The sequence below is a fragment of the Myotis daubentonii genome, chromosome 10, assembly GCF_963259705.1.
Source record: "Myotis daubentonii chromosome 10, mMyoDau2.1, whole genome shotgun sequence".
Lineage (NCBI taxonomy): Eukaryota > Metazoa > Chordata > Mammalia > Chiroptera > Vespertilionidae > Myotis > Myotis daubentonii.
The window spans coordinates 76,093,609-76,105,431 of record NC_081849.1 but is presented as its reverse complement, the minus strand read 5'-3'; the positions used below and the strand labels follow the sequence as shown (position 1 = coordinate 76,105,431).

At 43.7% G+C, this 11,823-nt stretch overlaps 1 protein-coding gene across 1 annotated transcript; it reads right to left on the bottom strand.

Annotated features, from left to right (window-relative positions):
- Positions 1 to 1,106: 1,106 nt before the first annotated feature.
- Positions 1,107 to 6,374, bottom strand: YAE1 (YAE1 maturation factor of ABCE1). Its single transcript, XM_059655732.1, has 3 exons — positions 6,182 to 6,374; positions 4,407 to 4,528; positions 1,107 to 2,612 (listed from the first exon to the last, which is right to left on the bottom strand). Exons 1-3 carry the CDS (start codon positions 6,308 to 6,310, stop codon positions 2,183 to 2,185), a joined length of 681 nt encoding a protein of 226 aa, XP_059511715.1. The 5' UTR covers positions 6,311 to 6,374; the 3' UTR covers positions 1,107 to 2,182.
- Positions 6,375 to 11,823: the final 5,449 nt, after the last annotated feature.

Sequence of the window (11,823 nt, the reverse complement as noted above, 5' to 3'; positions counted from 1 at the left end):
GGACTTTTATTAACATGCAAAATGAAAAGAAACATTAAAAAAGGCAAAATGGTTTGCTTTTTAAAATAAAAAAATATAACATGATGTATTTTGGAATCTTAAATTTCTGATTTTCATTGGTAGATGCATTTAAATATTTCTTATCTCACCAAATACCACCTATGCATCTATGTACAGGGTATGGTGCTAAGTACTGGTGATGTAACGATCAATAAGGCACTTTCTTGAAAAAAATATGAAGTCTGAGATTCTCAAAACAACGCAGAGGGAACACTGGGAAGAGCAACTAACTGACGAAGTTGAAATTTGAGCTGTAGTTGGAGGATAAATAGGACTTTTCTGGTAAGGAGGGATGTGGGAAAGTATTCTGAGCAGAACAGTCAGGAATGAGTAATATTGCAAGTTGGGAATTGTCCATAAAATACTACAGCATCATCCATAAAAAAGTGTGGAGTGTTCAGGGAGCAGGAGGCAGGATGAAAGATCAGAATGACAATGTTGCTTGGGCCCAGAAAAATTCAAGTGTATAACTGGTACAGCAGAAATAAGTAGTAATAAGAAAAAGAGCTGCTGTAGAAGGATTATAAAAGTAGAGATGGTTCATGTCCAGTGATGGAGACATGTGACAGAACTAAAACAAGTCAGGGGCAGTTGTGTGACTTTGGCCATCAGTGACCTTAGCCAAAAGCAGTTTAAAGCTGAGGAATATGAATGGGAAGAAAACAAGCTGAGACAGTGACAAGACTCCTCTTCCAGTATTCTGAGCAGAACAGCCAGGAGTGAGGAAGAGGAGTAAGATTGCTGGGGAAAGGCGGTAGAGAGCCAACTATGATTGTGAAGTATCTGCATGACGGAGCTTGGAGAATTTCTGCAGAGCAAGAAGTCTGATTGGTGGTTTATTTTTATTTTTATTTTTTTTAAATATATATTTTATTGATTTTTTACAGAGAGGAAGGGAGAGAGAAACATCGATCAGCTGCCTCCTGCACATCTCCCACTGGGGATGTGCCCACAACCCAGGTACATGCCCTTGACCAGAATTGAACCTGGGACCTTTCAGTCCGCAGGCCGATGCTCTATCCACTGAGCCAAACCGGTTTCGGCCTGATTGGTGGTTTATTAATATAGCATATGATATTTACTTCATCCACTGGTCTGAAATTAAGAATAAGACTTAGAATTAAGTTAGACTCTATTCCTATATGTATATTAATATAACTTCAGTCTCAGACTGGAACACAAACCTTTAATTTTAGTTTGAAGATGGGCAAGGACCACAACTTGGATTTGGTTCAAAGCTTTCATTTTGGTTTACCACAAAGCAGGTAGTAAGCTGGGTTAGGATATAAATGAAATAAGGAGGCAGGTAGGGGAATTTAGTTGCCCAGTTCCTATCAATCACAAAAAATGTTGGTGGCCTCAGCACCAACATCGAATACCTGCTAAGATTCCATAGCAGTAATGGCATAGTTCAGAGCCAAGTGGTCAAATAGCACATGGAGCTAAGAGCATGACAGAGTTGTCCTTTTTGATACTCTGTATCTTTTAAATTGCCCTCAAGAGAGAAAATGCTGCAAAGAATCACTGATTTTAAAAAGGGTAGAAAATAAGTTATTTTCTGTATTTTTCAGGGAATTGTATGTTTTTACTTTTAATTAACACTAAACTAAGATCAATTTTAGTATTTATAGCATGTTTTTAATCATCAGTATAAACACATCTTCAGTTTTTTATACTTATGGCCTCTTAATCTACAAATCTATGTGTGTTTATCTATTTACGATGTTAGCCATTATATTTGGTAACCTTGGTCTGACTAGCTGGAAATGAAGTCCTAACTAACTGATGGTGATAGAGCAGAAAGTAGGGTTAGGCCCTTACAAAATGTTTGATTCACTTTTGCTAGTGAGTCTGAAAATGGTTTTGATCAGAAATCTGGAAATGATGATGATAACTGGAATTTCTGAGCATATCATAAACTTTGTAAAAATTACCAGTGACAGAGAAAAAGAGCTTATATTACATTTAATAGTGTTAATTCTGAAGATGTTTCAAACTTCCACAAAGGCTAGTGAAGTGTTCAATGTAGAAACCAGTACAAATTTTGATAAACTTGTTAAGAAACAAAATGCTCCAAGGAATGTTCTGAACATTATTTTCACCAGAAAAGTGAAGATAATTTTCATAGTTGTTTGAGGTGCTGTAATATGTCTACTGATACTCCCAGCTGTTTTACCAAACTAGCTGTCTGTTCTAAAATCCAAGTAAGGTTTGGGTTTTCAGAATGTGTATGCTCCTGTGTTCCACAACATTCTAAAGATGAACAATCTACCCCACTAAGACTATTGCTACAGCTTTTGTTAAACTCAGCATTATTTTCACAGAGTCTTTCATCTTCAGCTTCATAAATCTTTTTCTCAGTTGGAGATACATGACAAAGGTCCATGTCCTGAATGGAGTCCAATAAATCTACAACATGCGGCTGGGGGGTGATTGATTTCAGATGTTTGAGCACATACTCTTCACAATGGCCAACTGCATCCAGAAGGTTATTTATTTTACTGATCAAAGCCGAACTGTTATCATGAAGGTGACACCAGGAGAGCAAAGCACTGAATGAAAATATAAACAAGAGTTTAATAGGGAAAAAATTAAACAATCATAGGCTTTTTGAACTTTCTATGCTACCTGTTTCTTTTCTAGATAACACCATGCAAAGCGAATTAATAACAATAATGCAAGTCAAAATAAAGAAAGTAATAATGGCAAAATAGGATTAAAAATATATATCTTTCAACAGGAATTAAACAATTGGGCTTAACCATATAAACTGTTTCTATATCATAACCCCTCCTTCACAGATCTACACCCACTTTTCCTCATTTTAGATTTCCTCCTTATGACTGTGTAGCTTCTGTTGAAGAGGGATACAATGAGAGAATGAGAGAGAGAGACACACACACCAGAAAAATTAGTTTTTCCTTTAAAGACATCAAACAGCTTCTAAACTAGTGATTCTCAATCTTGGATGTACATTACAATCAGGTGGGGAGCTCTTGAAACTATCAAGATCTAGGTCATATCCCAGACCAATTAAACCAGAATCTCTAGGCTAGGGGTATTATTTTTTAAAGCTGCCCAGCTGACATCAAGGTGCAGCCAAGGTTGAAAACCATTGTTCTAATTATATACAGCAGTTGCTTGCCATCAAAACTGAAGATTAGGAAAATAAGTTTTTAGGCCACTTCACTTTCCCAACTTTGTTATAAGCAGACACTGTTTGCTGAGCTAACAATTTTCTTGAAGAAGGTAAAAATCATTCTATTCCTAATAAATATTTTTCTTACTTTTCTAGTATAGATAGTACTTTTTTTTTTGATAGTTCAGATTGTTCAGATAATCATGACATAAAAAGATTGTGAAAAGTAATGATGTTTTAAAATGGAATCAATTGATGAAAAAGACTTAGCAATAAGCTTTCTAAGCTTATAAAGGATTTAACCTGATGTAAAGATAAAGATGATCATTTTCCTATGGTGGTAGACTACATATTCTGATCCTTACCATTGAATTTTCTAAAACCTTAAACAATACATTTTTTGTTGTTTTGATAACTTATTTTCTACCCTTTAAAAAATCATGATTCTTTGCAGCATTTTCTCTATTGAGGGCAATTTAAAAGATATAGAGCAGGGGCCCTCAAACTTTTTAAACAGGGGGCCAGTCCACTGTCCCTCAGACATTCCACACATGCGCACTGCGGGCCGGGACGAGTCGGCTGCTAAGCAGGACAGGCAATGGCGGCAAAAACATGCGGCGGGCCGGATAAATGTTTTCGGGGGGCCGCAGTTTGAGGACCCCTGATACAGAGTATCAAAAAGGACAACTATGTCATGCTCTTAGCTCCACGTGCCATTTGACCACTGGCTCTAAAATATGGCATTACTGCTATGGGATCTTGGCAGGTATTCGATGTTCAGGATTAAAGTAAATGGGATAATTTTTCTCTCTATTACCAGCTATAATTTTCATCATGTACTTCTAGTATAGACTTCTGTCATACTGTGTTTTGCCACATGTGCAAGACTAAAAGCTTTATTCAAAACCTCAAGATCCTTTAAATGACGTTGAGATATAGACTGGTGATAGTTCAGGTAGTAAAAAATACACACCTTCTATCTTTCCTTTGCTATAAAGGACACCTGGCTCACATATTAAAGTGGATGAACTGATAATCTTGAGTTTTTGAAGGCAATATTATTCTAATGCTTTGCAGCCCTCGTGTGGATTTAACACCAAGAAAAGCACTTTCGTTTAAACACTTTGGTTTTCACATACTACTTTTATAAAAATCTCCCAGTAGTTCTGAGGTTAAAATGACTCCAGATTTAAGTTTCAAAAATTACCTCAGCGTTCCTCTGAGTTGTCCATAGTTTATAATGCCTTCTGCACCTTCTTTATAACCTTGATTGAAGCCTTGTTGAAGGGCAACTGCTTTGCCAGCCTGTAGTCCATCTCTATAGCCTTCCTAAAAATAAGTAATGAGGAACTGCAGCTGTAACGAACATCAAGTGAACCACTGTAGGTGTTTCTAGAAAGTCATAGAGTCAATTTAGAAAATCAATGAAAACAAGCTTTTCCTGTGTTATTTATCATCATGGTTCTAAAACATATGGCGTAACTACACAAAGTAGACTGGACTATATTTCTCATATAAATATATTATTGGTCTATCGCCAGTGGTTGGCAAACTCATTAGTCAACAGAGCCAAATATCAACAGTACAATGATTGAAATTTCTTTTTGAGAGCCAAATTTTTTAAACTTAAACTATATAGGTAGGTACATTGTTATTAACTTAATTAGGGTACTCCTAAGGCTTAGAAAGAGCCACACTCAAGGGGCCAAAGAGCCGCCGTTTGCCGACCACGGGAGACTCTATCCCATTAACATCCTGTGTTGGCAGCGGCTTCACAGAAAGGGTACATGGAGAATTTCATGCCTGGCCCCTTTGCCAATGATTGGCTTGGTATGGTAGGTGAGGAAGCGAGGCAGTAAGTAGGGTTATCAAAGGCCTTGGATAATTAGCTGAAGGAGGGAACGAGGAAACTGGTTTAGCAAAAGGAAAATAAGAAATCCAGCTTTAGAAATTCTGCTTGATATCTACATTCAATGAAACGGCAAATCCACGGCGGGCAGGGCTTTAGGTCCTGCATCTCACCCCGCGCAAAAAAGATGCCCCAGCCTCACCGACGGCGTTTCTGAAATCGACAACACGGTCGTTGGGCTCAGCCATTATTTGACTGAAACATTAAACAAAAGCAGGCCCAGGGCAGTTTAATGGTTGGCAATGGTAGTGAGTGCAAGTGGACCTCGCCTTTTGGTGCCAGGGCTCCACCTGGCAACGGGGGGTGTGGTAAGAAGCTTAATCTCATGAAAAGTTAAACAAATCAGAGACGGGCAAATCGCACCTAACAAATAAAAACCCCCAACGTTAATGCTTTCTCACCCGGTCACCAGTATTGCAATTAGCCTCCCCGTATAGCCCTCTGACAACATCCTTACACCCATGTTTCCATGTACGTGCCCGGTTAACATCACCCCGAACCGTGGGCTCCTCACCCATTCAAGCAGCCCTGCGAACCGCACACACACGTCCCCTGACAGCCACAACCAGCACCGTCAGTGTCCACACCCCCCTCGGCAAACCCCAATCTCTTCCAAGTGCGCACGGCTTCCTGCGGTCGGACCCTGCGCCTACCCACCCGCGGGCGGGCGCGCGAGCGGTGGTTCACACGCCTTCAGCAGCGGTTCTCAACCTGTGGGCCGCGACCCCTTTGGCGGTGGAACGACCCTTTCACAGGGGTCGCCTAAGACCATCCTGCCTATCAGATATTTACATGACAATTCGTCACAGTAGCAACATGACAGTGATGAAGTAGCCACGAAAATCATTTTACGGTTGGGTCACAACATGAGGAACTGTCTTTAAAGGGCCAGGAAGTTGAGAATCACTGCCTTAAAGGAACCCCCTGGGTGATCCTGGCAGGGTGCGGGCCAACGCGGGCCGGGCCAGACCACTCCGGCCTCCCAGGTCCGGCCCAGATTCTTCACCAGCCCGCGCCCCTCCCCGTAACCCAGCTCGACAGGGACCCCGCGCCGGCCGTCCGCGCAGCTTTACTTTCACTCGTCTCTGCATCTGGCTCCGCCATTCCCGCTGCGCCAGGAGCGACTCGTCCGCTTCCTCGTCGAACACTTCCCCCTCCTCTCCGCCGCCCCGGACCCCGGGAGCTGCTGGGACCCAGGACATCGCTAGGCAACCCCACGGCCCGGCCCGGGGAGCGCAGGAAGCGCCCGCAGCCGCTTCCGGTCTGAGGGGCGGGGATGCCTGGAGTCCTGACTGGCGGGCGGGGGCTGCGCACGCGCAGAGGGTGTGTGGGTGGGCGGGGCGGACACGTGGGACCTGGCTCTGGCAGGAGCTTTCCCCTCACTGGGGTTCTGGGCAGGTCAACTTGAGAAACGTTTAAACCTGCAGAGAAGATTTAAAAGTTTATTTGAGCCAAATCTCAACGGGTTGGGAAAATGCCTCCAGGGAATGGCAGCTTTGCACCTTATTTTATGTATTCCACCCGAAGGAGGAGGCCCAAGGGGTTGCATGAAATCCACTCATGATAGATTAGGGAGGTGGGAGAAAGCAAAGCCGGAAGTCCCTGGGATTGGATAAAAAAATGAATAGACACATCTATTTATAACGGTGGGGCATTTACAACACACAGAGGTGGAAACAGACAACAATGGGGGGTGGGGGTTCTGTGGTCTGCTCCCTGCTCTGGAGGGAGAATGTGCCCTGAGGGGTATGGCAAAAGGGAATTATTCTGACATTCATAGATGCAAAAAGACAGTGACAGTAGATAGGCTCAGTAGAGAGGGACCTTTTTGTCAAGGAAGATACTGGCCTACGACAGGACTACCCACCACGATTCACTTTTAGTTAGGAGGTTTTAGTTTCAGACAGTGCTATGCAGTTACTTTAGGTCTCAGTCTGTGAGACCCACCATGCAGGCCTCCCCTGAGCTTGTCAGGTTTAGTATTTGGTCCCCTTTTAGTCCACAGGCATCTTTAGTTGAAGTGTCAACTTGCACCTGTTGTGGGTAAGGTGATTCTTTCCTCACACCAGGGCCCTCTGACCTTGACCTCTGCCAAAGGTAGCCTGGGTGTTGGGGTCCAACCCCAGCAGGTCCAGGGGTTCCCAAAGGTGTGGACGGAGTCAGTGAAGAAGGAATGGCACGGAGACAGCGTTCAGTTGATCAGCAGCCTAGCCAGGTTCTCTACTCAGGTTCTCTAGCCAGGATCTCCAGCCAAGTTCTGTCTTTATTCTCCTGTTATATCTGTATTTATACCAGTTGATTTTAATCCTATCCATTCTATTCCAAAGGTTAGGGCGTTTGTTATCTCCATTCCAAAGTCACTACTCTATTGTTCTGTTAAGCACAAGGAAGTAACTGAAGGAGATTGTCTTTAGTAAAGATTATGTAGCTTAAACGTGATTGTTCGTAGTTAAAGTGATTAATTACCCACCTGGGACTTAGTTAAGGGGTTTTATTCCCTTCCTTAGTCCTGTTAATCCCTAACTCCAGGGAAAAATTCCCACCTGGGGAAACAACCTTTCTTGGAGTGGTAACCTTGGTTAAAACACATAGCGCTAAGAAGGGGAGCAAACATATTAAGAACAGTATGCCATTTACGCCAGGTCCCTTGAAACATATGCTGTGCAGATGTTTCTTCCCTGCAGTGACTGTGTCAAGCAGCAAGGATGGGCCAGCTTCTGGCAAATTCCCCCTTTTTAATTTTTTAAATGATAGCACCTGTAAATCAGCGGACACCTCTCGGATTGGGTTGTTTAAGACTCAGAAGACTGACAAGCAATGATAGCGAGCATAGCAATAAACATAGTGGATGGAGTGTACACAGAGCCTTGTTCCTGTAGAAGGTTGCTGGCCTCTTCAGTTAAGGATTTCAGCTGTCACCAAGTCGGTGGTTTGGTTGTCTTTGTTGATCTGGCTAGTGGGCAGCGTCACTGGCGACGGGCTTCCCGAAGTGTCAGTGTGTTGAACGGCTGGATCAAAGGGTCCATCAGGGCCACACTTGATGGTGGTATTGGTGTCTGGGGAGGAGTCAGCTGTGCCCTGAGTCAGCTGATATGGATGATACCGGGGAGGAGGAGGATGAGACCGAGAAGGAGGGCGGTGTGACATAAGGTCGGACTAGAGGGTCTGGAATCCACATAGGTGAGTCTGCGTCCTGTAGAAATATACAAGCATATCCTTGCCCCCAGGCTAAAAGTCCTGAAAGTAATTCTCTCTATTTGACGAGGGCTTTAGGCTTAGTTAGATCAGGGTTCCAATGTCTGTACATTGGGGAATTTCCCTCAGAATCTACATTTAGTATATTAATTACAAATAGAGTGTGTTGTAGAACATGATGAGGAGAGGAATATTTAAACTCGTTTCCTTGTAATTTTTTAATTTGTGTTTTTAAAGTTTGATGAGCCCTTTCTACTATTGCTTGGCCTTGAGGATTGTAGGGTATTCCTGTAGTATGTGCGATGTCGAATGTAGAGCATAAGTTTTTAAAAGCTCTAGAGGTACAGGCAGGCCCATTGTCTGTTTTAAGTGCCCTTGGTATTCCTAGGTAGGAAAAACATTGGAATAAATGTTGAGTTACATCTTTAAAGGCTTCTCCTGTACGTGCAGAAGCAAGGATAACATGAGAAAAGGTATCAATACAAACATGGACATAGCACAGTTTGCCAAAAGATGGGACATGAGTAATATCCACCTGCCATAAGTCACAGGGTCTAAGTCCTCTTGGATTAACTCCAGTAGCAGGGCTAGGAAAATGAGTAGGACAATGGCCGCAGTCACGCACAATACCTCGAGCAGCTTCTCTAGGTATGCAATAATATAGACGGAGAGCAGAAGCATTTTGATGATGAATGGCATGAGACCTCCGGGCTTCTTCTAGAGCTGTACAAACTACTGGGCGAGTTAGTAAATCCCCCTGATAATTTCCTTCGCTTAAGGGTCCTGGTAGGCAGGAATGAGCTCTAATATGTCCAACATAGAAAGCCATTTCTCGTTTGTGAATGTAAGTTTGTAGCTGAGCTAACAAAGAGAAAATGGCTGTTCTTCCTTGTGGGAGAGAGGCGGTCTCAATATGAGGAAATGATTTAACTGTATATTGAGAGTCAGTGTACAAGTTAAAGGGAACCTGTTGCAATTGTTCAAAAGCATTAATGACTGCCAAAAGCTCTGTTCTCTGGGCTGATGTCTCTAGGGTTTGTTGAGCATGGGTTATTGAGTCAATGATTATTACTGCCCTACCATTAGAGGAACCATCTGTGAATACTAAGGAGGCAGGAGGTGATAATGGCTCTTTTGAACATTTAATCGGAAATATAAACGGACGTAGGGAGAGAAATTGCAATATAGGTGATCTTGGCAAATGATGTAAAATTTGTCCTGGGAAGTTACCTATAGCTATTTGCCACTCTTCTTCAAATTGTAATAGTGTGTCTAATTGTTCTCTTTTATAAGGTATTATTATCTCAGTAACTTCTCTTCCAAAGAGTTCGATACTGCGTCGTCTACCTTTGATAATGAGAGTGGCCACTAGGGAGGGATAGGATGTTACAATCTTTCTAGGAGTGACGGGTAAATGTATCCATTCTAATGGTCCTTCCTGCCATAAGCATCCTGTAGGAGTATATTTAGTGGCTAGAATAATTAAGGTCCAAGATTTGGAATAATCTAGATACTATAGTTGCTGTTTATTGATGGCCTGTTCTATTTTTGCTATAGCCTTTTCTCCTTCTACAGTTAATTTTCGGGGAGACTTAGGGTTAGAATCTCCCTTTAAAATGTCAAATAGAGGTTTTAAGTCGAGTGGTTATTTTTAGATATGACCTGACCCAGTTGATATCACCTAATAGTTTCTGATAATCATTTAATGTGTTTAAATGATCGTTTCTTAATTGTAAAGGCTGATGGGTGATAGTAGAGGTATGTAATATTCTGCCTAAGTAGGAAAAAGAAGGTTCAGTCTGAATCTTTTCTGGGGCTATTTTTAGCCCATGTTTTTCTAAAGCAAGGACGGTCTGTATAAGAATTTCCTGTAAAGTAACCCAATCTTTATGAGCTAGTAAAATATCTACACTAATAAAAGAGAAACATGGTAATTGGCGTACGACCGCTACCCTTTTCATGGGCTAATCAGCGAGATATGCAAATTAACTGTCAGCCAAGATGGCGGCCAGCAGCCAGGCAGCTGGAAACTAACATGAGGCTTGGTTGCCTCAGTGATGGAGGAAACCAACGTTCCCCACCTGCGGCTGCAGGCTTCTGAGCAGGCAGTTTAAGAAACATTGTAACAAATACCACCAGACTTCAGCCAGCAGATTCGCAACATTGTAAGCAAAGGCCAGAAACCTACTTTCAGCCGCGAAGGCCTAAGAGCTGGAGCCAAGCCTCAAGGTAAAGCTGGCCCAGAATAAAAAAAAGAAAAAGAAAAAAAGGAGCGTTTGGGAACTTCAGTCACTCCCAGCCTGAAAACAGCCCTCAGCCCCTCACCCAGACTGGCCAGGCACCCCAGTGGGGACCCCCACCCTGATCCAGGACACCCTTCAGGGCAAACCAGCGGGCCCCACCCATGCACCAGGCCTCTACCCTATATAGTAAAAGGGTAATATGCCTCCCGGCACCGGGATCAGCGTGACAAGGGGCAGCGCCCAAACCCCCTGATCACCCTGCAGCTCTGTGTGTGACAGGGGGCAGGGCCCCAACCCTCTGAGCAGCCCTGTTCTGTGCCTGATAGGGGGGAGCTCCCCAACCCCCTGATCGGCCCTGCTCTGTGCCTGATAGGGTAGAGCCATAACCTCCCCATAGGCCCTGCCCTGAGTGTGAGAGTGGCTGCGCCCCAACCCCCTGATGGGCCCTGTCTGTGCATGACAGGGGGCAGCACCCCAACCCCCAGATTGGCCCTGCTTTGTGCGTGACAGGGAATGGTGCCGCAACCTCCCCATTGACCCTGCCTTGAGTGTGACAGGGGACGGTGCCCCAACCCCCCAATCGGCCCTACCCTGAGCATGACTGAGGGTGGCATCGCAACCTCCCAAACGCCCTGCTCTGTGTATGACAGGCGGCGGTGCCCCAACTCCCCTGCTCTGAGCCGGACCAGGGGCTGCACCTAGGGATTGGGCCTGCCCTCTGCCACCCGGGAGCAGGCCTAAGCCAGCAGGTCGTTATCTCCTGAGGGGTCCCAGACTGCGAGAGGGCACAGGCCGGGCTGAGGGACCCCCTCTCCCCGCCGAGTGCACAAATTTTTTGCACCGGGCCTCTAGTCATCCATATAATGAATAAGATACAGATCTGAAAATTTTTTTCTAATAACTTGCAATGCCTGATCTACAAACTTTTGACAAAATGTAGGACTATTTTTCATCCCTTGTGGGAGAACCTTCCATTGATATCTCTGATAAGGCTGTTTAAAAAATTTTCTGAATGCACATCTTTGAAAATCAGCCAGGTGAAGAGGTATAGTGAAAAAAACAATCCTGTAAGTCAATAACAACAACACAATACTCCTGTGGAATTGCTACAGGGGAGGGAAATCCAGGTTGTAAGGAGCCCATATCTTCCATGGTGGCATTAATGGCTCTAAGATCTTGCAAAAGTCTCCTCTTGCCTGATTTCTTTCTTATTACAAAAGGGAAGGGGATGCTGATCTTATCCCTACAATAGGAAAGTGTGTGTGTGGGGGGGGGGG

Bases quoted from the DNA above. Each gene is read 5' to 3' on its own strand.
- YAE1 (XM_059655732.1), bottom strand. From the start codon at position 6,310: ATGTCCTGGGTCCCAGCAGCTCCCGGGGTCCGGGGCGGCGGAGAGGAG. The intron at 4,529-6,181 runs GTAAAGCTGCGC...ACTTATTTTTAG, and splicing joins AGATGCAGAGACGAGTGAAA to GAAGGCTATAGAGATGGACT. The intron at 2,613-4,406 runs GTAATTTTTGAA...ATTTTCATTCAG, and splicing joins CAACTCAGAGGAACGCTGAG to TGCTTTGCTCTCCTGGTGTC.